This window comes from Zophobas morio, unplaced genomic scaffold, assembly GCF_036711695.1.
Source record: "Zophobas morio isolate AGI-343-1 ecotype UQ-CSIRO unplaced genomic scaffold, CSIRO_AGI_Zmor_V1 ptg000006l, whole genome shotgun sequence".
NCBI lineage: Eukaryota > Metazoa > Arthropoda > Insecta > Coleoptera > Tenebrionidae > Zophobas > Zophobas morio.
The window spans coordinates 6,459,979-6,486,563 of record NW_026972111.1 but is presented as its reverse complement, the minus strand read 5'-3'; the positions used below and the strand labels follow the sequence as shown (position 1 = coordinate 6,486,563).

General features: G+C 31.1%; 2 protein-coding genes across 2 annotated transcripts in view; one reads left to right on the top strand and one right to left on the bottom strand.

Annotated features, from left to right (window-relative positions):
• LOC135123443 (nuclear protein localization protein 4 homolog) overlaps positions 1–26,585 on the bottom strand; it is a 48,880-nt gene that overhangs the window by 8,651 nt on the left and 13,644 nt on the right. The window contains exon 6 of the mRNA XM_064048082.1: positions 14,224–14,384. Within this exon, the coding sequence (XP_063904152.1) occupies positions 14,224–14,384 (161 nt within the window). The remainder of the gene's footprint in view (positions 1–14,223; positions 14,385–26,585) is intronic.
• Positions 8,130–14,193, top strand: LOC135123445 (uncharacterized). Its single transcript, XM_064048086.1, has 2 exons — positions 8,130–8,454; positions 8,621–14,193. Exon 2 carries the CDS (start codon positions 8,623–8,625, stop codon positions 10,240–10,242), a length of 1,620 nt encoding a protein of 539 aa, XP_063904156.1. The 5' UTR covers positions 8,130–8,454; positions 8,621–8,622; the 3' UTR covers positions 10,243–14,193.

The following is a 26,585-nucleotide window of genomic DNA, read 5'->3' as shown; positions in this document are numbered from 1 at the left end:
ACTCAAACGTTGTAAATTCGAAAAATTGAAAAATTAAATATCGAGAAATTCAAAAATTTTAAATAGTAAAATTGAAGAAGTGATAAATTTTAAAAATTATAATTATTATATATGTATATACTTAAAATAAAAATTGGAAAAACTGTAAAGCAAAAATTGAAGAAACAAACACTGAAAAATCCTAAGTTTTAAATTAATTTTTTTAATTCAAAAAGTTGAAAAATCGAAAAATTAAAAATTGAAAACCTAAAAAGATCTAAAAAAATAAAGAAATAGTAAAACTGAAAAAACAAAAATTGCAAAATCGAAAATTCCAAATCTAAGAATTGAAAAACGAAGAATTGAGACATTGAAAAACTAAAAATTAAGAATCTTCAAAATCGAAAAAAATTAATGGAAAATTGTAAAGTCGTACTTTAGGTACCTGTAACACTGAAAGATGGAAAAACTGAGAAATTAAATATGAGAAACTGAAAAATTAAAAAATCGAATGAATGAAAAATTTTAAGTTTCAAAAATTGTAAAATAGGAAAATTCTAAAAACGTAAAATTGAGAAAAGTGAACATTTTTTAAATCATAATTACTATTACACATTGAAACTAAAAAAATTGCAAATCAAAAATAGAAGAAACGAAAAGTTGAAAAGTCGAGAAACTAAACAATCTACAACTGAAAACCTAAAAATTGCAAATCGAAAAATTGAAAAAATAAGGACAACAAAAAACCCAAACGAAAGAGAAAGGGAGACATAAAAAATTGAAAAATTAAAAATTGAAAACACCTGAAACTACACATCCAATAACTGAAACATCCAAAAGTGGGAAATCGAAAAACTGAAAAATTGTAAAATGAAAACTCGAAGAGTTGCATATACTGAAATTAAAGGAACAAAAAATAAAAAAAGAAAAATTGTAAACATTCAAATTGAAAAAACAAAAATTATAAAATCGGACACTGAAAAACCAAAATTGTAAATATATATAAAAAAAAAAAACCGAAACGATAAATTCCAAATTGAAAATTCAAAGAAATGAAAAATTAAAGAATCAAAAACTGAAAACTCGAAAAAAAATTGGTCTAAAGAGTTTAGACAGTACTTCCCTCGCTGTCGGAAACTTGACGACTGCATGCCTATTGTGTTTTTTTTCTCATTACATTTTTGTAGTGGGAATTTAAAAAACAAATTGCGATGACGTCATCAACATTTTTGCAAGGACACGTATATCAGTTGGGATAGATGTAGTGTAATACTAAGAACAAAATTATTATATTCTCAAATTTTCGGGAAAATGAATTGGGTCGTTTTGAATATTGATTTGTAATAATCAATAAAATAACGAAACAATTTACTCGCGTATACGTATCAGAGGCAACTGAAAATCGTGTATGTATAAACATTCTTAATTTAAGATGACAGGCGTAACAGCATACGTGAGAGTCAAACAGAGAAACTGTAAACAAAACGACCATCGGTTTTATTGCTTCGACTTCCGCTTATTATATAAAACATTGGGTTTTATTTTAATTCTTGACGGTGAAATTCACAATTGGTTGATTATAAACATGTCTATTTCACATTCGCGGAACCAAGTGAGCGCATAAAACAAATGCAGGTCTGTAATGTTAAAGTCGATATAAATAAGCGTGCTACCCTTATGTTTCAACCGAGTTTTTCCTTTAACAAATTTTGTGTCTACCAAATTGGGTTGGTTGGGGTGTAATACTAATAATAAGTGTTGCCTTTAATTTAATCAATAAAATAAATTGATTTCATTAATTTTTTTGAACCACCTCTTAAGAAAATCTAAAAAATATGAATGGAATGATAAATCACAAGTACAAACTCATCATATTTTTTGCATTTTAGATAGGATTTATTCAGCAAAATTTGAGGGTGACGTCATCAATTTTTTTAGGAGGGATGAACAAATACATTTTGAACAAAAGTTTACCATGCTTATAATAACTTTAAAATATTCCCAAGATTTCAAAGCATTCGGTTTTCTAATTCCTGATTAAATCGATAAAATAAATTCACGCTTTCATTAATTTTTTTGAGTCACCCTGCATATGCAAATCCAAAAATATGATTGGAATGATAAATCACAAGTACAGACTCATCATATTTTGTACATTTTAGATACGATTTATTCGGCAAACTTTTGAGCTGACGTCATCAGTTTTTTGTAGAAGATAACCAAATATATTCTGACTAAAAATTTATTATGCTCTTTATAACCTTAAAACATCTGCAAGATTTCAAAGCATTCGGTTTTGTAGTTCCTGATTAAATCAATAAAATACATTTACGCATTCATTAATTTTTTTGAGTCACCCTGTATATGCAAATCGAAAAAATTTGAATGGAATGATAAATCACAAGAAGAGACTCACCATATTTTGTACATTTTAGATAGGATTTTTTCAGCAAAATTTTGTGGTGACATCATAAATTTTTTAGGGGGGACGACCAAATACGTTTTGATCAAAAATTTACCATGCTTATGATAATTTTAAAATATCTTCAAGATTTCGAAGCATTCGGTTTTGTAGTTCCTGAGTAAATCAGTAAAATAAATTTACGCTTTCATTTATTTTCTTAAATCACCCTGTATATGCAAATCCAAAAAATATGAATGGAGTGATAAATTACAAGTACAGACTCATCATATTTTTACAGTTTGGATAGGATTTATTCGGCAAACTTTCGAGCTGACGTCATCAATTTTTTGGAGGGGATAAGTAAATATATTTTGATTACAAATATATCATGCTTATCATAACTTTAAAACATCTGCAAGATTTCAAAGCGTTTGGTTTTGCAGATTCATAATTCAATTGCAAAATGTTGTTTCATAATTTTGATTTTTTTTTTCCAAAAAATCTGGACGTTTCGGGTGAAAAGTCGATTCAGAGTTGTAAACTACATGTGTAGGACTATGTTATTTTATACAATTGAAAACCCATTTACTATGTACAATTTTGAAGTGACGTCATCGCAAGTGACGTTAGTGGTGGGGATGATTAGACAAATTTTGGTTAGCGTTTTACCATCTACATGATATTCTTAATATAAGTACAAAATTTCACAACAATCGGTCGAGTACTTTCGGAGATTATCTGTCTAATAAAAATCCGGGACAACAGACGGACAGACGGACGGACAGACGGACAGACAGACGGAAATGGGAGACCTATTTCTTCGTCTTCTAGGGGTCATGAAAGATCGAGAAAACGTAAAAGTAGAGAGTCGGCCGACGGACTCGATTACAATACTTCCTTTGCTTACGCTCGGGAAGTAAAAAAGAAAGTTATGCATCGAGTTTTCATAAAAAATAGATAGATTATAAATATTGACATGAATGTACTTTTTTTACCAAAAATTACTTCATCAATCTTTACTGAAAAATATCTGCCAACATGTATTTCTTAAGTCTCACAGACTAAGGAAGTTGTGTCTAATTTTTGAAAAAAATAAAAAAAATGCCAATCTTTATCTCACAAGTTAGTGTCGAAATTTCTGCATATACTAAATTTTTATTTGATGATTTGTTCACAAATATATATAATGTATATGTGTAAATACATATTCACGTAAATTTAATATATGTACATATTGAAAAATCGCTAATCGAAAAACTCAAGACACGAAAAATTGTAAAATTTTTTGTCTCTTTTGGAACTTTTGTTTGTATTAAATTCTTATTATTACTATTATTATTTCCAATTTTTAAATTTTTCAAAGTTTTCATTTATCCTTTTTAGTTTTTTCATTTTTGATTTGTCAATTCCACAATTTTGCAATTTTTTTCATTTTTTGTAAAATGGAAAAGTTGAAAGATCGAAAAAAATCCGAAAAAATGGAAAAATCGAAAACTGAAAAAACGAAAAATTGAAACATTAAAAAACTAAAAATTGAGAAATTTAAAAACAGAAAAAAATTAATGAATGGAAAAATTGGAAAAACCAAAAGTTGTAAAATCGAAAAATTGAAAAATTAAATATCGAGAAATTCACACATTAAAACTCGAAAAAGTTTTAAAATCCAATAATTGATAAATGGAAAAATTTTAAAATCGTAAAATTTAAGTAAAAAATTTTAAAAATTATAATTATTATATTTGTACATATTTAAAATAAAAATTAGAAAAACTGTAAAGCAAAAATTGAAGAAACGAACACTGAAAAATATTAAGTTTTAAATTCATTTTTTTTATCAAAAAGTTGAAAAATCGAATAATTAAAAATTGAAAACCTAAAAAGATCTAAAAAAATTAAGAAATAGTAAAACTGAAAAGACGAAAAATTGCAAAATAAAAAATTCCAAATCTAAGAATTGAAAACACATTGAATCGAAAAATTGGAAAGCAGAAAGAACGAATCTAATCGAAAAACTGGAAAACCCAAAATTATAAAATCGAAAAATGATAATAGAATAATCAAAATTGTAAAGTCGTACTTTAGGTAACACTGAAAGATGGAAAAACTGAGAAATTAAATATGAGAAACTGAAAAATTAAAAACTGAAAAATCGAAATAATGAAAAAGTTCAAGTTCCAATAATTGGAAAATGGAAAAATTCTAAAAACGTAAAATTGAGAAAGTTAACAATTTTTGAAACCATAATTATTATTACATATTTAAAATTAAAACTAATAAAATTGCAAATCGAAACATTGAAAAAATAAAGAAAATAAAAAGACCCAAACGAAAGAGAAAGGAAGATGAAACATCCAAAGTGGGAAATCGAAAAACTGAAAAATTGTAAAATGAGAACTCGAATATACTGAAATTAAAGGAACAAAAAAAAATTGTAAACATTCAAACTGAAAAAAGACAATTTATAAAATCGGACACTGAAAAATCAAAAAATTGTAAAAATAAAGAAAAAAAAAACCGAAACGACAAATTGCAAATTGAAAATTCAAAGAAATGAAAAATTAAAGAATCAAAAATTGAAAATTCGAAAAAAAAAGAAAGTTACGGATGCGAGTTTTCATAAAAAATAAATCGATTATAAATATTAACATGAACGTACTTTTTTCACCAAAAATTACTTCATCAATTTTTACTGAAAAATATCTGCCAACATGTATTTCTTAAGCCTCACAGACTAAGAAAGTTGTGTCTAATTTTAGACCAAATTTTGAAAAAAAAAAATGCAAATATTTATCTCACAAGTTAGTGTCGAAATTTCTGCATATAATAAATTTTTATTTGATGATTTGTTCACATAATATAATGTATGTGTGTAAATACATATTCACGTAAATTTAATATATGTATATATTGAAAAATCGGTAATCGAAAAACTCAAGACACGAAAAATTGAAAAAATTAAAAAAAATAAAAATTCGAAACGAAAAATGACTACATTGAAAAACTGAAAAATTACAAATTAGAAATCGAAAATATAAGAAATCGCAAAAAATTGAAAAATCGAAAAAATGGAAAATTGCAAAATCGAAAAATTGTAAATCGAAGAACTGAAGAAATAAAAAATTGAAATATTGAAAAACGAATCGAATAGAAAAACTGGAAAACTCAAAAATTGTAAAATCGGAAAACTGTAACACTGAAAGATAAAAAAATTGAAAAATTAAATATCGAGAAATTAAAAAATCGAATGAATGAAAAAGTTTTAAAATCCAATAATTCTAAAATGGAAAATTTCAAAAAAGTAAAATTAAAAAGTGAACATTTTTTAAATTATTATTATTATTATTATTAGACGTTTAAAATTATAACTAGAAAAATTGCAAATCAAAAATTGAAGAAACGAAAAAACCGAAAATTAAAAAAAAATCACATAAAAAAGAAAAATGATAAATTCAAAACACTGAAAACCCGATAAACTGAAAAAATTAAGAAAATAAAAAACCGAAACGAAAGAAAAACGAAGAGATAAAAAATTAAAAACAGAAAATTCCTGAAACTACCCATCTAATAACTGAAACATCCAATCATCCAAAAGTGGGAAAATCGAAAAACTGAAAAATTTTAAAATGAAAACTCGAAGAGTTGCATCTTACTGAAATTAAAGAAGGGAAAAAAAACGAAAGCAAAATTGAAAACATTGAAATTGAAAAAACAAAAATGATTAAAAAAGTGTAAAAATAAAGAAAACAAAAATCCGAAACGACAAATAGCAAATTGAAAATTCGAAGAAATGAAAAATTAAAAATTCGAAAAATTGAAAACTCGAAAAAAAAAAAAGAAAATTTTACAAACATTTCTCTCGCAAGTTACTGTCAAAATTTCTGCATATAGTAAATTTTTATGTGATGATTTGTTCACATTTAATGTATTTGTGTAAATACATATTAATGTAAATTTCATACATCATGTATGGGTTTTTAACATATACTTTGATGTTTATTATCAATTTTAAGTATTGTAAATTTTTATTTCACATGTTAAGTAGGCTGTTATTATCTATTGTTTATTGGAGGTAATAAAGTCAATAATATATTAATTAAAAATAATAATCTTTAAAGCCCGAGGTTTTTCTGAAGCCTTTAAAATTCATGACTTTAAACTTATAAAATAATTATATGTTATGAGTTATGACTTTTACAGTCGAGACTCAACCTAAACAAGCGTTTATAGAACTGCAAAATTCAATAAAACTGCCTCAAAAAGAAAAGTTTTTCATTAATATTATCGACAAGTTTAACACTCCATAATCACTTTAACAGACCATAAAACCGATGCAGAATTTACAAGACTATACACAATTTTATGTATGCCTTCAGTCGGATGGAAATTCTATCTTTCTTCAGGACTTGGAACATCATCAACAAAAATCGTCAAGTTTTCCAATAAAAACAACGCTACTGTGATCTCAGAATTTCACGAAAATCAAATAAGCCGGTTCTATAATCGTTCCAATCATTAATTTTTGACAGATCATGTGTTACGAATAAAAAAAAAATATATATGTCTGAAACAAAAGCTGAATTAAAAGAATATTTAGTCACAATAATCAAGTAAGATTTACATAAAACTTTGACAGCACAATTATTAGTAAAAATTATTCAATTTTACAAACACATTTCCCATTTTTAGAATCTTCGGTTTCCATTAACTTTTTTCATACTAGTAATATGGTGAAACACATTCTTAAAATGATTTTTATAATATCAGAATTATTTTAAATTAGCAGGGTACCCACACAGTAGAATCGCATGATAAGATAAGAGTGCACTCCCGACAGTTTGCTGTAAGAAAAGCTCCACAACATAAACAGAGACTGATAATGATAATGATAAGTGATAACAAATAAGAGAACTTTCATATTCATAATACTGCGCATGAAAAATCTTAATTTCTATGCAGTGATAACACCAGTTTTTCCGACAAGTTTTGTTCCCAGAAATGGAAGTATCTAACATTTTACTTGTTTTTTGATCCCCCTGAATTCAAATTCACTAACCAAAAATTCAAAAATTTCATTCTGATAATAATTAATAATAAATTTTGCTTTAAATTAAATGCGACTGTCAATCATATCAATTTTGACGATAAGATATAAAGTGGGGATATTTCTGCCAACTTTCAAACAAAATTTGTTGATACCAACTTAAACAGTAGTTGTTGATCACGCTGTATATACACTTTTATAAAATATAGTTACAACAAGTATTATTGTGGGTTCTGACAGCAAATATAACGTCAATTGGAAAAAAAAAGAATAAATGCACCATTAAAAAACCTCCAAGTATTGTTTTCGCCGCCATTTTGAATAATATACAAAGCAATAATATACTTATTCCAAATGTTTCTGAACCAACATTAAATTTGCTTTCAGAATTCGTAATTGCGCCTGTGATGGCTGTTTTACGAAAGTTTGTAATTTTTTGTAATCGAGAAAAAACACCGAGAGAAAATAAACACGAATTTTTCGTGTCCATTTAATACTTTTATCTGTAAAAATACGCCGGACATGCTTACGATCGTATTGTGTTCGTCGTTCCGTTTCGCTCGTAATCAAAATAAAAAAAGTCGTGAATCACGATAAGAGGGTTTAATTATAGTCGTTATTTGAAATTGGCGGGCTTCGCCGGCAACGGTACGAAGTTATCTCGAATCTGTCAAAACCGGGCCGACGCCACATCGGCGCATCGCAGCTAACTTGACTGTGTGCGGTTAGTCGTCAACATGATGTGGCACATCGTTCGGCGGCCACAATAACTTTAAGTTTTTTCGTAAATCTGCCGATATTGTCGGCACGAAACAATTATGTAATATAAATCTCGATTAGTTAATGCATCGTTCACCGTACCCGTTCTAAACGCTAAATAGTACAAACACGCGAAAACCGTTGCCGAAACACCGAGTTTTTATAAGATTAGACAACCGACGACCAAAAAGCGTATCCCTCTCGTTTTATCGGATTTACTCAAAGGCTGTGCTACACATCGTAAACAAAACAATTAAAAAAAACCATAACGGTAAGTCTGGCTGAGCGACTTATCGACGAGAACGCCAGCAACGCTGCTTTGACAGGCACAGAGACGCAGTTGTTTGCATGGCCCAGGGGGCGGCGGGAGCGCCCCCGCGGCGCCTCCGCCGCCCCGGCGCCGCCGACCCACGCCACTCACGGCGCCTCTCTTGCAGAAATGGAATCCGTGGTGCCCGAATTCGAGGAGCTGATGCTGTGCGGCTACTGCAAGCAGAAGTTCAACGACTCCGACCAGAGCCCGAAGCTGCTGTCCTGCAAGCACTACTTCTGCCTGCAGTGCATGCGGACGAACCTCACCAAGGGCCAGGAGCTCTTCTGCGTGTACTGCTGGAAGCGCACCGAGATCGGCGACCTCGGGCCCGAGTCCCTGCCCACGTACGCGCCCGTCTTGTGCTTGACCAAGAACTTCTCGCAGCTGAAGCTCGGCCCCAAGCCGCCCGACAAACCGGCCAAAGTCATCTCGGAGAACTGCCACACGCACGCCATGCCGCTGGCGCTGTGGTGCCACACGTGCTGCTCGCCGGTGTGCCGGGCCTGCGCCACCACCAGCGACCACTCCACGCACCAGATCAAGTCGCAGAACGAGGCCAAGGACCAGCTCATCGCCGAGCTCCAGGTCGACCTGGCCTCGATGAGCAAGATGCTCTCGGAGATCCAGCGGCTGGCGATGCAGCAGCGCGAGTTCCTGCTCAAGATCCTGGAGGCCTGCGTCACGCTGAAGACGCACGTGGAGGCCGACCTGACCAACAACGCGTCGCACTTCGAGCTGTCAGAGACGCGCGACGCGCTGGCCAAGCTCCGGCTGAACCTCTCGATGGCGGAGAACCTCACCGACGTGCACAACCTCTACTCGAGCGTCAACGTGGAGAAGCAGCGCCTCCAGTTGCGCTACCAGGAGATGTACCTGCAGTGCCAGCTCGACGACCTCATCCGCAACAGCACAGTCATTTTCGATTTCCAGCTGCTGAAGCAAGCTTTAAGCAACATCCACAACGGGGAAGTCGCTTTCCCCGGCAACTCTCGAATCTTGCCGCCCTCGCAGCAGAACCCGATCCTCTTCTTGGCGAACTACTGCATGTCGCAGCTGTACTCCAGACACGTCCTCACCAAGCAGACCGTCAACGGTAGCCTGGACTACCACAATCACAACACCATTCCTCCGGTCAACTACCTGAACCCCCAACACCTGGTGCTGACCACCCCGAAGAACATCTACCAAGAGAACAACCTGATGATGCAGAACGTGATACACTCGCCGCAGATCCGCAACCCGGCGAACATGTGCCCACTCTACTACTTCAACATCGAAGTCAACGGGCAGAGCCTCGGGCGGATCGTGATCGAGGTCCGCGCCGACGTCGCCCCCAAGATGGCGAAGAACTTCGGCCTACTGACGACGGGGGAGGCGGGGATGGGGTACAAGGGTTGCCAGATCTTCCAGTGCTGGGAGGGCGAGAGCGTCATCACCGGCGACTTCGAGCTGAACAACGGCAGAGGGGGGCGTTCCATCTTCGAGGACTCGTACTTCCTGCCGGACGACACGAAGCTGATGGCCGTCCGGGGCACCGTCGGCATGAGGAGGACGCAGAAGAGGCACGACAATCTAGGTATGGTGGGGTCGCAGTTTCGCATTATTTTACAAGAGATGAGGGGGTTCACGGGAATTTTCGGTCACGTGATCGAGGGGCTCGAGCTAGTCGAGAAAATCAGCACGTACGGGGATACGGCCGGTAAACCAACCAAAAATATACTGATCGCTAAATGTGGGAAGTTATAAAACGAGAAAATCGTCTTTCGTCGTACCACCATCGAAAACCGAAAATGTCAGGTGAAAACGGCAACAATCTGTAGCACGCATGACAAAGAGTTCAGTTTTCAACTGACATGTTCTTTGAGAAAACAAAAAACACTAAATTATCTATTTGATGTGTATGAATCAAACTCTGCTTAAAAAAGAAAAAAACAAAAAAAATCTGTACAAAAAATATATATCTAGATGTTTTATATATGTAGCTTCAAGCATAAAACTGCGTAGTTAATGATCACGAAAAGATGAAAACGTAAAGATACCGTCTTAGCTTAATAGTACTATCGAATTCCGAAATAACTATATTTTCGTATCGTATGAAATATCGTATATAAAAGAGAGCAAACACGAGCGATATTTTTTATTGTTGTCGTTTTTCAGCTTGTGAAAGGGACGTTTTAGCTTAATAAGTGTCTATGTTATGTTTGTTTCCTGGTGCGGTAGAAATGTTAAAGATTACAGAGTTTAAAAAAACAAACCCGGAATGTCAACGTGCAGGAATTGAACGTGTACTTTTGCGTTTTAAAGTCCACATTGGAACCTCACGTCACTTTTGTTCATCGATGCTTCCTTTCTTTTTTTTTGTTTTTTTCGTGTTGTACCTTATAGGATTAGTCTGTACTGGTTTATCACGCAGATACGTTCAATATTATAGTTTTGTGTTTTCCCTCCACACCACGTAACGAGCTTTTTCGTTAGTGAACCGAAACCAGGATTAGGATTCGACCCACGTAGCGATAATAATGGGATCCCCCGTAAAGTCAGAGGGTTTGGGTTCATAAACAAGAAGTCGTCGAGAAATCTCCCATTTTTTTAATTATGTTTGTCATGTTTTTTTTTTCCTTTTCATTATATGACATGGATATAATTGTCTAGTTTAAGTGCGGTAATTCGGTAAATTGTTAATTGTACGCTTCGGTTGTACGTTTAAATAAATTTCTTCGTTTCGTGCGGATAAGTAAACGATATACGATCGAGCGGTATAGTTTCAGGTGGAAGTTTGTTTAAACGTGCAATCGTTCAGGTTCTGTAGTTTTAAGTTAATTAATTTAGTCGCAACCGGGTATATTTATCGAAGAATCATAATATAACATGCTAGAATCGCTGTCAATGTTATAATCATAAAATGAATGAAAAAAAAAAGGCAAATAAAATCTATATTTTTAACGTTTCAATTTGGTTATTTTTTTTTTTAACTGTCTGTCGGAACTAACTTTTGGTTTTTTGGGCAAAACGAATGTACAACGAATTTAATCACCGTAGGAGAATTGTCCGAGTGCATATCAATTTAGTTTTTTCTAGTGTATAGTGTACTGTCTCATTTCGCTAGAACAGTTTGTTTGTGCCTTACAAGGTCATTCATTTACAAAATTTTGTTTTCATCACCCAGTGTCTAGTTTAGGTCTTCCTTAGGTCCTAAGTTGGAGTTACTGAATGGACTTACTTGTGACTATCGATCGATTATTATTTTGTAAATTATTTTGTTTTGAGATAGATCTCGACTGAGCAAAATTACGACTGATTATGTGATAGACTGCAGTTTAATAAACTTTTTCATTGACTCGCCTAGTGTTTAAATAGAAACTTGTAGCTTTAGAATGTTTGAAAATCACGCATTTTGATTTTCTTTTTTTTTGTAATAAAGTCATGCTTTTCGTTCACTCTTATCGTTCTGTTTTTCTCATTTCTTCCTTCATTCAGTGACTCTGGCTAATCCCGTTCCAACCCGCAGCCGTTCCGTCGACACACGTTTTCTTCGACCGAAGTGGCACACGTTCCAAATTTTGAGTCCAGCAATTTCGAAATTCGCGAAAAATTCGTTCCTTGGTTTGGGGGTGGGGGGTGGGGAAAATGCCGGATGTGAAGCATTACTCGTATCATAATACATTTCCAAGACGTTAGTGAGTAGCGCGAAAAAATATCATAGCCTAATATATGTATAAGCCTAAACATAACAATAAGTGTTTCGCCAATCTTTCATCATAACGCGTAATTGTCTAAATGTGTAAAAATCGGTGTCTGATAAAGGGGCGTCGCCGACGCAATCCGGACCCCACGATGAAGTTCGCCGCTCGTTGTCAAAAAAACAATTGACGCGCGTTAATTCGGCGGAAAATAAAATTAGACAGATAAAAATTAGGCCACGAAACACCTTAACGTCGAAAACTTGATCTAATTGAGCAGCTGCGCTTTCGTTATTTAAGAATGCATCTATTTTCATTACGAACGTTTAAAAAAAATAAATCGGCTTGGAAGAGAATTTGAGCTTCGACGTCGGAATAGCGAGTTTTGTTTTCTTCCAATTAGCAACAAAAATAGTGTGCATTAATTATGTGAAAAAAGTAAATAATTGTAGTTACGAGTAGACCTTGAGAATGTACGCACCGGTGCCGCTTTATGTAAATGGTGTTTGTTCTGACATTTCCGTTGCTTACTCTACAGTACAATTATTTATGACGTTATTGGCAAATATTTCGAATGTGCTCACTGTCTGAACTTCATCGTTCGATTCGGCATAGGTCTATTTTTATGGATAACGGGAAAGTGGACTCTATGTATAGCGTATAGGGTGGCTCAACAATAATCTCGAATATGGTGCTTACATTTCGCTTACTATGACAGGAAAAACGTGAACGGTTATTTTGGTTTGTTTTGGATTCAGTTTGTCAAGGGCAGCATTTCTCCGTTTTTCTAAATGCTGCCACCTGCCAATATACTCATACGTGGAAATAAATCGACAATAACAATTTTATTTTTTAATTTCTTACAAATCGATTTCGTATCGGCTATAAATGTCTACAAGCACTAGAATAATTTTAATTCAAAACTGGAATTTAAAAAAATTAAAAAAAGTGGTCGTTGGCATCTACATTACTTTTAATTTTTGCAGGAAACGACATTTAATACGTTAAATATGTAAATGATTTTGACAGCTTTTTGTTTCAAATTAGTTCGTTCAAAAACAAAGTACAAGGCACGAAATGCGGCCACGGACACCGACCACATTGTTATCAAATTTTAATTGAACTGCAGTGACATGGATAATGTTAATTTTTTCGATTTTGCTATATCATTTTTTAACATATACTGGGTGTCTCGTGTTTTTTATTGCTAAAGTACCCAGTCATGATAATGCAGTAATTTAAATTATGATCTAACTCATTAAAAAAAATGCATATGACCTTAAAAGTTAATAACATCACGAACGTAAACGATTAAAAAAAATGTTAATTAATTTTCTTTATTGAGACATTTGTAGCCGATGCCGGTTCCATTCTTTTTAGAAACAATCGAGCTCACTATGTATAGATACCGTCCAATCTCGCATGTACGACAACTTTGTTTATTTTCGTTGAGGTTTTCACGCTTTTCGGAAGAACTTAAACACCAAAAGCAGCAAAAACTTGTGCATGTGTACTTTAAACTTTGTGTCGGCGAATAATAAATAAGTCAAGGATTTTTGAGCTACCCTACGTCTTTTCGAATTACTATCCTACTCTCCTTTTGCTCGTTGCGTCTCTTCAACTGTTTAAATAAGATAAACTAGATGTTGCATACTAAATGTGCAAAGAGAAGAGAAACGTCTACTAGAACTAGTATCGTTGTAAAGTATTATTGACATTAGCTTAGTGAAAATTTCATGTAAGCGGACATGATATCACCTCGATGGTAAATATAAACAATAATTCGAGTAGAACTGTCGTCGTAACCGTTTCGAAAAGGCTGCGTGATGTCATGTCGGTAGATTTATAAAAAATACATAGAAACAGGAAAAAAAATACAAAAAACAGAAACCCCTAATTGCGAAACTTAAATGTAGCAGCCAGTGTTTGTGCCTTGTACCCGACTAATATTTGTGATAATGAGTACCTACTACCACCTCACTCTAGATTTCAAATAAATTACTTTCCGCATCTGTAATTTGTGATGTGATTATTATATCCCACTTACCTTGTAGTATACGTCAGGAACGAACTGCTTATCGGATGATTCCCTCACGTAACCTAGTTCGGGGGCGTCCTTGGTGGGGAGGAGGCAGTTGTCGCGCACCAACGCCATGCACTGGTTGGATACTTGGTATCCTTCCATGTGAACTTGGTTTGTTTTATCGCCTGGAAAATAAACGCAACGTTCGACAATTCTTTCTATCATACATTTTTTGATCAAAAATTTCACACATGAAATGGAAAATGAACCTTCTAATATGTCGTGTAAATCTTGCATTTTCGTAGCTCAATAATTTACAATTATTTTTCAAAGTTGTATTTTTTTATGAAACATGCTGCATATTTGCATATGAAAAAAATTATAAAATTTGATTTTACGATTTTGTGATAACCGCTGTAAAGTAAAAACCAGAGGCATAAAAGACACCCTTTATCCTTGAGCACTAAGTAATAGCAATCTGAATCTTTAGTGGTTATATATGTTTATACACCGAAAGAATGTCACGTAGAAATTAGTTTGATTTGAATGAGATTATCTCCTCAAAAGACAGGCATAAATTAACATTAAATTAAAGCACAATCGAACAAAATATTCTGAATATTGTAATTCTTATTTTATTATTATTATATAAAGACGTGTGTATTCTCAAATTTTCGCGAAAATGAGGTGATTCGTTCTTAATTTGACCAATAAAAATTTGTAATGGCGTCATAAATATAGATAATACACAATGCGAGAAAAAAGAGAGAAAAAAAGGAAAAAATGAAAGGCCACTGGACCACTTTTTACTTTGTTTTAAATTTTAGATTGCCATTTTACAGTAAAAAATAAGACAATGAAATACAAAAAAAAAGGTGGGCTGAATTGAGTTTGCCTTTTTTCTAAAGAGTCCTATAAGCAAGCAGTATCCCCGCCCACCCACCCTCTCTTTATTCCAGGGACTACTCTTATTATGGTTCAGTCTTAACTTAGCAAATTTGCCAAAATTACTCTCAACTTAGCAAGTACTAAGACCGCCCACCCGCCTTCTACTTTTTTTTACAGGATACGTCTTTTGCCAAAATCAGTCTTATTTTAGCAATTATTAACAAACAAAAATGAAAAATTGAAAATTTGCAAATCGAAAATCTGAAAAACTAAAAATTGGAAACTCCAACAGTTGCATATCGTGAAATTAAAAAAAAAAAAAAATGAAAAATTAAAAAATGGCAAATCAAAAAATTGAAGAAACGAATAATTGAAACTGATGAAACAAAGGAAATAAAAAACCGAAACAAAAAATTGCAAATCGAAAATTTGAAGAAATTAAAAAATTAAGAATCAAAAACTCAAAAGTCGTATAAACGAAAACGTTTTAAAATCCAATAATATGTATATATTTGAAAAATGGAAAAATTCTAAAATCGTAGAATTCATAAAGTGAAATATTTTAAAAAGTATGATTATTATTACTTATTTAAAATGAAGACAAAAAAAATGTAATCAAAAATTGAAAAATCTAAAAATTGAAACTTTTTTTCGAACAAAAAATTTGTAAAAATTATATTTTATTAAAAAAGAATGTAATTCTAAATTCTATTATTTTTCAATATAAAATCCAACTTTCGTTCTTCAGAGCCAATAAGAATGAATGATCAAAACGAAATAGAGGGCGGAGCCACTTTTTATTTTGTTTTAAATTTTAGATTGCCACTTTGCAGTAAAAAAATAAGACAATGAAATAGAGAAAAACAGTGGGCGGAACTGAATTTGCCTTTCTTCTAAAGAGTCTTATAAGTAAGCAGTGACCCCGCCCACCCACCCCTCTTGATTCCAGGGACTACTCTTAATATTGTTCAGTGTTAACCAAGCAAGTTGTAGCCCCGCCCACCCACCCTCTCTTTATTCCAGGGACTACTTTTAATATGGTTCAGTTTTAACTTAGCAAATAATAGCCCCGCCCAACCGTCCTCTATTATCTTAGAGGGTATGTCATTTGGTAAAATTACTCTCAACTTAGCAAGTACCAAGACCGCCCACCCGCCTTCTATTTTTTTAGAGGATACGTCTTTTGCCAAAATCAGTCTTATTTTAGCAAGTACTAAAAAACAAAAATGAAAAACTGAAAATTTGCAAATCGAAAAATTGAAGCAACGAAAAACTGAAAAATCGGAACACTGAAAAATTAAAAATTGAAAACTCGAACAATTGTATATCATCAAATTAGTGAAAACAAAAAAAAAAGAAAAATTAAAAAATGGCAAATCAAAAAATTGAAGAAACGAATAATTGAAACTGAAAATACAAAAAATTATAAAATCGGAACATTGAAAAATCGAAAAACTGTAAAATTAAAGGAAATAAAAAACCGAAACAAAAAATTGCAAATCGAAATTTTGAAGAAATGAAAAAATGAAGAATCGAAAACTCAAAAGTCGTATAAATGAAAAAGTTTTAAAATCCAATAATATGTACATATTTGAAAAATGGAAAAATTCTAAAATCGCAAAATTCATCAAGTGAAATATTTTAAAAATTATTATTATTACTTATTTAAAATGAACACTAAAAAAATGCAATCAACTGAGTTTGCCTTTTTTCTAAAGAGTCTTATAAGTAAGCAGTGGCCCCGCCCACCCACCCCCTCTTGATTCCAGGGACTACTCTTAATATTGTTCAGTGTTAACCTAGCAAGTATTAGCCCCGCCCACCCACCCTCTCTTTATTCCAGGGACTACTCTTAAATTGGTTCAGTCTTAACTTAGCAAATAATAGCCCCGCCCACCTCCTCTATTTTCTTAGAGGGTATGTCATTTGCTAAAATTACTCTCAAATTAGCAAGTACCAAGACCGCCCACCCGCCTTATATTTTTTTAGAGGATACGTCATTTGCCAAAATCTGTCTTATTTTAACAAGTACTAAAAAACAAAAATGAAAAACTGAAAATTTGCAAATCGAAAAATTGAAGAAACGAAAAACTGAAAAATCGGAAAAATTAAAAATTGAAAACTCGAACAGTTGCACATCATAAAATTGGAGAAAAAAAAATGAGAAATTAAAAAATGGCAAATGAGAAAATTGAAGAAACGAATAATTGAAACTGAAAAAACAAAAAATTATAAAATCGGAACATTGAAAAATCGAAAAACAGTAAAAATAAAGGAAATAAAAAACCGAAACAAAAAATTGCAAATTGAAAATTTGAAGAATTGAAAAAATGAAGAATCGAAAACCCAAAAGTCGTATAAGCAAAAGTTTTTAAATCCAATAATATATATATATGTAAAATGGAAAAATTCTAAAATCGTGAAATTCTAAAAGGGAATTACATATTTTAAAAATAATAATTATTACTTATTTAAAATAAAACTAAAAAAATTGCAATGAAAAATTGAAAAATCTAAAAATTGAAACTTTTTCGAAAAAAAAATTGTAAAAATTATATTTTATTACAAAAGAATATAATTCTAGATTCTATTATTTTTCAATATAAAATTCAACTTCCGTTCTTCAGAGCCAATAAGATGAATGATCAAAACGAAATAGAGGGGTGGGTGGGGGGGGGTCACTTTTTATTTTGTTTTAAATTTTAGACTGCCATTTTACAGTAAAAAATAAGACAATGAAATAGAGAAAAAAAAGTGGGCGGAACTGAGTTTGCTTTTTTCTAAAGTCTTATAGGTAAGCAGTGGCCCCGCCTACCCACCCCTTCTTGATTCCAGAGACTACTCTCAATATTTTTCAGTCTTAACTTTGCAAGTAGTAGCCCCGCCCGCCCACCCTCTCTTTATTCCAAGGACTACTCTTAATATGGTTCAGTCTTAACTTAGCAGATAGTAGCCCCGCCCACCCGTCCTCTATTTTCTTAGATAGTATGTCATTTGTCAAAATTACTCTCAACTTAGCAAGTACTAAGACCGCCCACCCGCCTTCTATTTTTTTAGAGTATACGTCTTGCCAAAATCAGTCTTTTTTAGCAAGTACTAACAACAAAAATGAAAAACTGAAAATTTGCAAATCGAAAAATTGAAGAAACGAAAAACTGGAAAATTAAAAAATTGAAAACTCGAACAGTTGCATATTGTAAAATTAGAGAAAAAAGTGGCAAATCAAAAAATTTAAGAAACAAATAATTGAAACTGAAAAGACAAAAAATTATAAAATCGGAACATTGAAAAATCGAAAAACTGTAAAAATAAAGGAAATAAAAAACCGCAACAACAAATTGCAAATCGAAAATTTGAAGAAATGAAAAAAATTAAGAATCAAAAACTCAAAAGTCGTATAAATGAAAAAGTTTTAAAATCCAATAATATGTATATATGTATTTGAAAAATGGAAAAATTCATAAAGTGATATGTTTTAAAAACTATTATTATTACTTATTTAAAATGAAAACTAAAACAATTGCAATTAAAAATTTGAAACTTTTTTTCGAAAAAAAAATAGTAAAAAATATATTTTATTAAAAAGGAATGTAATTCTAGATCCTATTATTTTTAAATATAAAATCCAACTTCTGTTCTTCAGAGCCAATAAGAATGAATGATCAAAATGAAATAGAGGGGGTGGGTGGGCGGGGCCAATTTTTACTTTGTTTTAAATTTTAGATTGCCGTTTTACAGTAAAAAAATAAGACAAAGAAATAGAGAAAAAAAGGTGGGCGGAACCGAGTTTGTCTTTTTTCTAAAAAGTCTTAGCAAGAAGTAGCCCCGCCCACCCACCCCCTCTTTATTCCAGTGACTACTCTTAATATTGTTAGTCTGAGGGCCAGTTTATAGAAGCGCGAGTTAAATATTTAATCCTCGATTAATTTAACACTGGATTAAAATGTGGAATGGGAGTTCGTGATTGGTTAAAACCTGCACGTCGCCTAGCAACGAACCTCAATTAAAAGTTAATCGCGAATTAACTTTAACTTCGGTTTCTATAAACCAGGTCTTAACTTAGCAAGTAGTAGCCCCGCCCACTCGCCATTTATTTTTTTAGAGGTTATATCATTTGCCAAAATCAAAATTTGCAAATCGAAAAATTGAAGAAACGAGAAACTACAAAATCGAAAACTGAAAAATTAAAAATTGAAAATTCGAACAGTTGCATATTGTAAAATTAGAGAAAAAAAAAACGAAAAATTGCAAATGAAAAATAGAAGAAACGAACTGAAATTGAAAAAACAAAATTTATAAAGTCGCAACACTGAAACTCGAAAAACTGTAAAAATAAAGGAAATAAAAAACCCAAACGAAAAATTGCAAATCGAAAATTTGAAGAAATGAAAAAATTAAGAACCAAAAACTTAAAAGCCGTATAAACAAAAACGTTTTAAAATCCAATAATATTTGAAAAATGGAAACATTCTAAAATCGTAAAATTCAAAAGTGAAATAATTAAAAAAATTATTATTATTACACATTTAAAATGAAAACTACAAAAATTACAAAAAATTTAGTAAAATTAAATTTTAAGTACTTATTAAAGAAAAATATAATCCTGGATTCCATTTATCAGTATAAAATCCAACTTCCGTTGTTCAGAGCCAATAAGAATGAATTAAGAAAACGAAATAGACGGGGTGGGTGGGCGGGTCCACTTTTTACTTTGTTTTAAATTTTAGATTGCCGTTTTACAGTAAAAAAAAAAATAAGACAATGAATTAGAGAAGAAAGGTGGGCTGAACTAACTTTGCCTGTTTTCTAAAGAGTCTTATAAGTAATCACTAGCACCGCCCACCCACCCTCTCTTTATTCCAGGCTTAATATGGTTCAGTCTTAACTTAGCAAATAGTAACCCCGTCCACCCGTTCTCTATTTTCTTAGAGGGTATGTCATTTGCCAAAATTACTCTCAACTTAGCAAGTACTAAGACCGCCCACCCACCTTCTATTTTTTTAGAGGATCGTCTTTTGCCAAAATCAGTCTTATTTTAGCAAGTACTAACAAACAAAAATGAAAAACTGAAAATTTGCAAATCGAAAAATTGAAGAAACGAAAAATTGAAAAATCGGAACACTGAAAAACTAAAAAATGGCAAATCAGAAAATTGAAGAAACGAATAATTGAAACTGAAAAAACAAAAAATTATAAAATCGGAACATTGAAAAATTGAAAAACTGTAAAATTAAAGGAAATAAAAAACCGAAACAAAAAATTGCAAATCGAAAATTTTAAGAAAAGAAAAAAAGAATCAAAAACTCAAAAGTCGTATAAACGAAAAATATAAGAAAATTAATTACAGAAAAAAGGTGGGCTAAACTAACTTTGCCTGTTTTCTAGAGAGTCTTATAAGTAATCAGTAGCCACGCCCACCCGCCCTCTCTTTATTTCAGGCTTAATATGGTTCAGTCTTAACTTAGCAAATAGTAGCCCCGTCCACCCGTCCTCTATTTTCTTAGAGGGAATGTCATTTGCCAATCACTGAAAATTAAAAATTGAAAACTCGAACAGTCGCTTGTCGTAAATTAGAGAAAAAAAAAAAAAGAAAAATTGAAAAATTTCAAATCAAAAAATAGAAGAAACGAATAATTGAAATTGAAAATACAAAATTTATAGAGTCGCAACATTGAAAATCGAAAAACTGTAAAAATAAAGGAAACAAAAAAACCTATACGAAAAATTGCAAATAAAAAATTTGAAGGAATGAAAAAATGAAGAATCAAAAACTTAAAAGTCGTATAAACAAAAACGTTTTAAAATCCAATATTATTTGAAAAATGGAAACATTGTAAAATCGTCAAATTCAAAAAGTGAAATATTTTAAAAACTATTATTATTATTACACATTTAAAATGAAAACTACAAAAATTGCAAAAAATTTAGTAAAATTAAATTTTAAATACTCATTAAAAAATATATAATTCTAGATTCCATTATTTATCAGTATAAAATCCAAATTCTGAGCCAATGAGAAAGAATGATAAAAACGGAATACATGGGGGTGGGTGGGCGGGGCCACTTTTTGCATAGTTTTAAATTTTAGATTGCATTTTACAGTAAAAACTAAGACAATGAAATAGAGAACAATGGTGGGCGGAACCGAGTTTGCCTTTTTTCCAAAGAGTCTTGTAAGCAAGCAGTAGCCCCGCCCACCCACCCAGTCTTCATTCCAAGGACTACTCTTAATATTGTTACTCTTAACTTAGCAAGTAGTCGCCCCGCCCACCCGCCCTCTATTTTCTTTTTTGTTAGTACTTGCTAATAAAATAAGACTCATTTTGGCAAATTACATATACTCTAAGAAAAGAGAGAGCGGGTGGGTGCCTGCTAAGATAAGATTGTTTTTGGCAAATGACATTTTTTTTTCTGTTTAAAAATGTCGATGTTTGAAAATTGTAGAAATTTTTTATAAACACCCTGTATATTAAAATTTCATTTAAACGATATTGTAACATGTTGCAACACAGATTTTTGAAATTTAGAAAACCTAATCTGTTGCTTAAAATTTTGTGTTCAAACAAATGTATAAACTGGATATCCGAGTATATTTTTATCGATTTTGGTTTATTCGGAAATGATATTTTTTTTTCAGGTAGAATACAGTGAGTTTTTGTTTTATTTTTTAGCAGTATATCAATTGATACGTAACCGGTTTAGGATAACGATTTAAATTTAAATTAAAAAATATAACAATATACAGGCTGATGAAAAATCCCTGCACCAAACTTTTGGAAATATTAAACTGCAAAGTTCAAGAATTAACTTCGTAGTTCTTTAATGATTTACACATCTAATAGACAGTTAAATAATTAGTTATTAATAATTTAATAATCATTTGCTACAATACAATCCACAACGCCATTTTTTACTGTTGGCAGAAATCATTTTTGACAGTTTCCATCAAAATTTTAGACTGTAAGTTAATTGTTCAACTTTGAGGTGTAATATTTTCGAAAATTTGGTTGAGGGATTATTTTTTTCGAGTTCTTCAGTACCTTCTTAACAACGTTTCCAAAATTTCCGAAAATGAAATGTTTTTTAATTTGTAACCAGTTACAAAGTTTTCTCGAATATTTTTAATAATTGTTTTGTTATACGTCCCATTCTTAAAATAAAAAAAAATTGGCCAAGGGCAGTAGACAGAATTTTCCTAGCCCCTGAAGTACAGTGCAACAAATGCAGCTTCTTCGAATTGTGAATTTTATTTTTTTCATGATAGCCCCAATAAGTTAAATAAATCGAGGCGGATTCATAGACCACATGTATAGGATTATTGGAACCAATACTGAAATTGTTTTATTATTTTATAACATTTACTATACAATATTTTTAGGTGACGAATTTTTGTTGGGGATAATCAGACTAATTTCGGTTTTCTAAGATATGATATTCCTAAAATACAAATAATAGTTGATATCAATCAGTCCAATAATTTGTGAGATTATCTGTTTAATAAAATCGGGACGACAGACAAACAAACGGAAACGGGAGTTCAATTTTTTCATATTCTGAAAATTCGGGTTTTATTTTGTTGGAAATATTTTATTCTTGTCAGTGGTCAATCTATTTTGATGAAAAAAAAAACAGCAATATGGATTATATTTTCACAGTCATTAAAAAGAAGCAAATTAGTGACATTCCCAAGTGAAAAAGTATTTGAAATAAAAGTTCGGATCATTTCCGAAAAACAAAGTCGATGTGATACAATCACTTTATAGATTTATTTATGTTAATGAATTTAATTTAGTTAACTTTAAACTTGTCTTTAAATAAATAATACAATAGAAGAAGTAAATTGAAACACATGTTATAAACCTACAGAATTTGATAAAAAAAATCGACTAAAGTTGGCGTTGCCTGGCGTTTAAATCGGGCTTGATCGCCATCCTCTTTGACAGAAGTTGAACAAGAAGGCGGTAAATACTTCCACGCAACACCTCCACAAATAGCACTCCATGTTAACTAATTTAAAAATAACTAATATGGAAAAGTCCACAACACTGGTTTATTTATATAGAGAGTGTGGATTTTTCCAATTTGTCTTAAATTGAAGAAGTATTGGACCGTCTTGAGAGACCTCCACGAGTTACAAAATAAAACATTTCGAGTCAATACACAAGAGCAAATTTGTAGAAAAGAATGACATTTAAAATTGTTTGGTTCCAGTACACTGCTCATTAAATAATTTTCTAGCAATTAAATGCATTATTTATTTTAATTGATAATAAAAACCTGATTTTTTCGATATGTATTTATGTTTTTATTTTTAAACTTGTGCAATTAGCTTTGACGAACAAGAGAAATTGCTTCTTTCACGAATACAATTAGTATTAGACACGGGAAACCGCCATTTTTGTATTCTACACGATTACAATTCCCAAAGTAAATACTGAAAAGTCCACCCTCACATGTAAGCCAAACGAAAGTTACCTGTAATTAATATTACAGGTTTCTGTTTTTACCTAAAACTGAAAAAGATCTCAGGAACTACGTTTGTACAATTCAATTTAAAGAAAATCTTTTGGAATTCATTTCGTAATTTTTTAAAACATATTGACGGTAGTGATAAAATTAACTTTGGTATATAGAATGTGACACTAATTATAAAGGACAAGGTTGCCAGAAAATTACGACTAGACTCACATTATTATTGTTATTAATAGTATTTTAGAAAACCCGTGTAAGCCATCGAAAAAAATTAATCACAAGTTAATTCTCTTTGGAAATTTCATCAACATTGGCCAGTTAAAGAAATATTTTACTTTGAATGGAATTTTAAACATAAAATTTAATAAATGAAGCTGAATTATTTCATTTGTTTGTAAACATTTAGCAATCTGTTGATATTACGCCACTGACATAAACTAGGTTGACTGATAATAAAAGGCTTTAACAACAGTGCCAAAAATACCCAACCGTAATTCTTGTCGATGCAACTGTAATTTCTTTTGTTAAAGAAAATTTTTTGGATCTTTGTTGTATTTTCGTGAAATTTTAAACTTTACTATCGTGTTAATGACATAAATTTGCAGACCATTATTGCGTATTGCTATCACTGTTTTATATTTAGCTTAAACGTATATCGCGAATTTGCCCACAGTAATATAACTAGCTACGAAATAACGTCACGTGTTGGATAAATAGATTTTTTTAATACTTGCTAATCATTCAACGTTGGTATCTTACCAAAATAAAAATATTGGTTGAAGGTTATTTCGATAGAACTTCCCTCGCCTTTGAAGTGACCCAACAATTTTTTTTTCAAACCGCTTCTTTCAAAAATTAACACATATTTTTGTTAAACTCTGTAAAGTATTTACGAACTGCCACAGCTGCAACAACGAAAAAACTAAGACATCAGAATAATGAGAAATCGAGAAAGAAAAAAATTTTAAAACCGGAAAATTGAAAAATCGAATATTTTAAAAATCGAAAAATCGAAAGAACGAAAAATCAAAGCATCAAAAAATCTAACATTCAAAAAATCGAAACATGAAAATATCAAAAAATTGAAATACATATTGGGAAATCGAAAAATCTATTTCGAGAAATCGAAAATCAAAAAATTTGAAATACGTATGAAAAAACTAAAAAATCAAAAAAATTGGAAAGCGAGAAATTGAAAAATCCCAAAACGTCGAAAAATTGAAAAAAAAAAATGGAAAATCGAAAAATCGCAAAACCGAGGAGTCGACGAAGTCAAAAAAATTAAGAAATCGAAATAGCCCAAAATCAAAAAATTCAAATTTGAAACAATTAAACTTAAAAAACCGATACATCGAAAAAAAGTGATAAACTGCAAAATCGATAAATCAAGAAATCAAAAAGTTGAAAAATCTAAAAGTGGAAACTCAAAAAAAAAAACGAAAAATTGAGAAATTCAAACATTAAAAAAGTGGAAATCATAAATTTAAAAAATAAAAAAATCCCAAAAACTGAAACATGGAAAATTGAAAAATGGAGAAATCGAAAAATTAAAAAATCTAAAAATCGAAATCCGAAAAGGCGAAAAATCAAAAGATCTAGCAACGAAAACATGAAAATATCTGACACTTAAAAAATCGAAACATGAAAATATCAAAAAGTTGAGAATCGAAAAACCTATTTTGAGAAATCGAAATTCAAAAAATTGAAACACGTATTAAAAAATTAAAATCGGGATATCGAAACATCAGAAATTCGTAAAATCGAAAACATAAATTAAAAAAACGAAAAACTAAATCAAAAAACTAGAAATCGAAAAATATAAAATTTAAAAAATTGAAAAATTGAAAAACCGAAAAATTAGATCGAAAAATTGAAAAAAAAATGGAAAAATTGGCAAATTGAAAAATCGCAAAACCGAGAAATAGAAATTGAAAACTGAAACATCGCGAAATCGAAAAGCCAAAAAATTAAGAAATCGAAATAGCCCGAAATAGAAAAATTCAAATTGGAAACATTTAAACTTAAAAAAATCGATACATCGAAAAAAAACTGAAAAATCGAAACATCGAAATCTCAATAAATCGAGAAATCAAAAATTTAAAAATCTAAAAGTGAGACCTCGAAAAACCGAAAAATCTAGAAATTCAAACATTAAAAAAGTGGAAAATCTTACATTAAAAAAATTGAAATACTGGAAAAATCCCAAAACTGTAACATCGACAAATGGAAAATTTAGAAACGTCAAAAAGAAAAATCGAAAAAAATTAAAAAAAAAAATTGAGAAATTGAAAATCGAAATACGAAAAGGGGAAAAACCAAAAGATCTAGCAATCAAAACATCAAAATATCTACCGTTTAAAAAATCGAAACATGAAAATATAAAAAAATTGAGAAATCAAAAAACCAAAAATCGAAAATCAAAAAATTGAAATACGTATTAAAAAATTAAACTTGGGAAATCGAAACATCAGAAAATCGGAAATGTAAAATTTGAAAAAACGAAAAACTAAAAAATCAAAAAACTAGAAAGCGAGAAATCGAAACATCTAATATTTAAAAAATAGAAAAATAGAAAAATCGAAAAAAGCATGGTAGGACTGAACACGCGAGAAAAATTAAAAACAAATGGAAAAATGGACAAATCAAAAAATCGCAAAACCGAGAAATACGATTTGAAAAACTGAAACATCGGAGAATAGAGAAGTCGTCGATTTTTTTTTTAATTTGAAATATTTAAACTTAAAAACATCGAAATCTCGATAAATCGAGAAATCAAAGAATTGAAAAATCTAAAAGTGAGAACTCAAAAAACCGAAAAATCAAGAAATTCGAACATTTAAAAAGTGGGAAATCTTAATTTTAAAAATAGGAAAAACGAAAAATTGAAAAATCGAAATACTTAAATTTAAAAAATCGGAAAATCAAAACACCACAAAATCGAAAAAGTAAAAAATCGAAATACTGAAAAATCCCAAAATCAAAACATCGAAAAATTGAGAAACCTAAAAGTGAGAACTCAAAAAAAA

What these genes read in the sequence shown, in the direction of transcription:
- LOC135123445 (XM_064048086.1), top strand. Translation starts at nt 8,623, where the DNA reads ATGGAATCCGTGGTGCCCGAATTCGAGGAGCTGATGCTGTGCGGCTAC.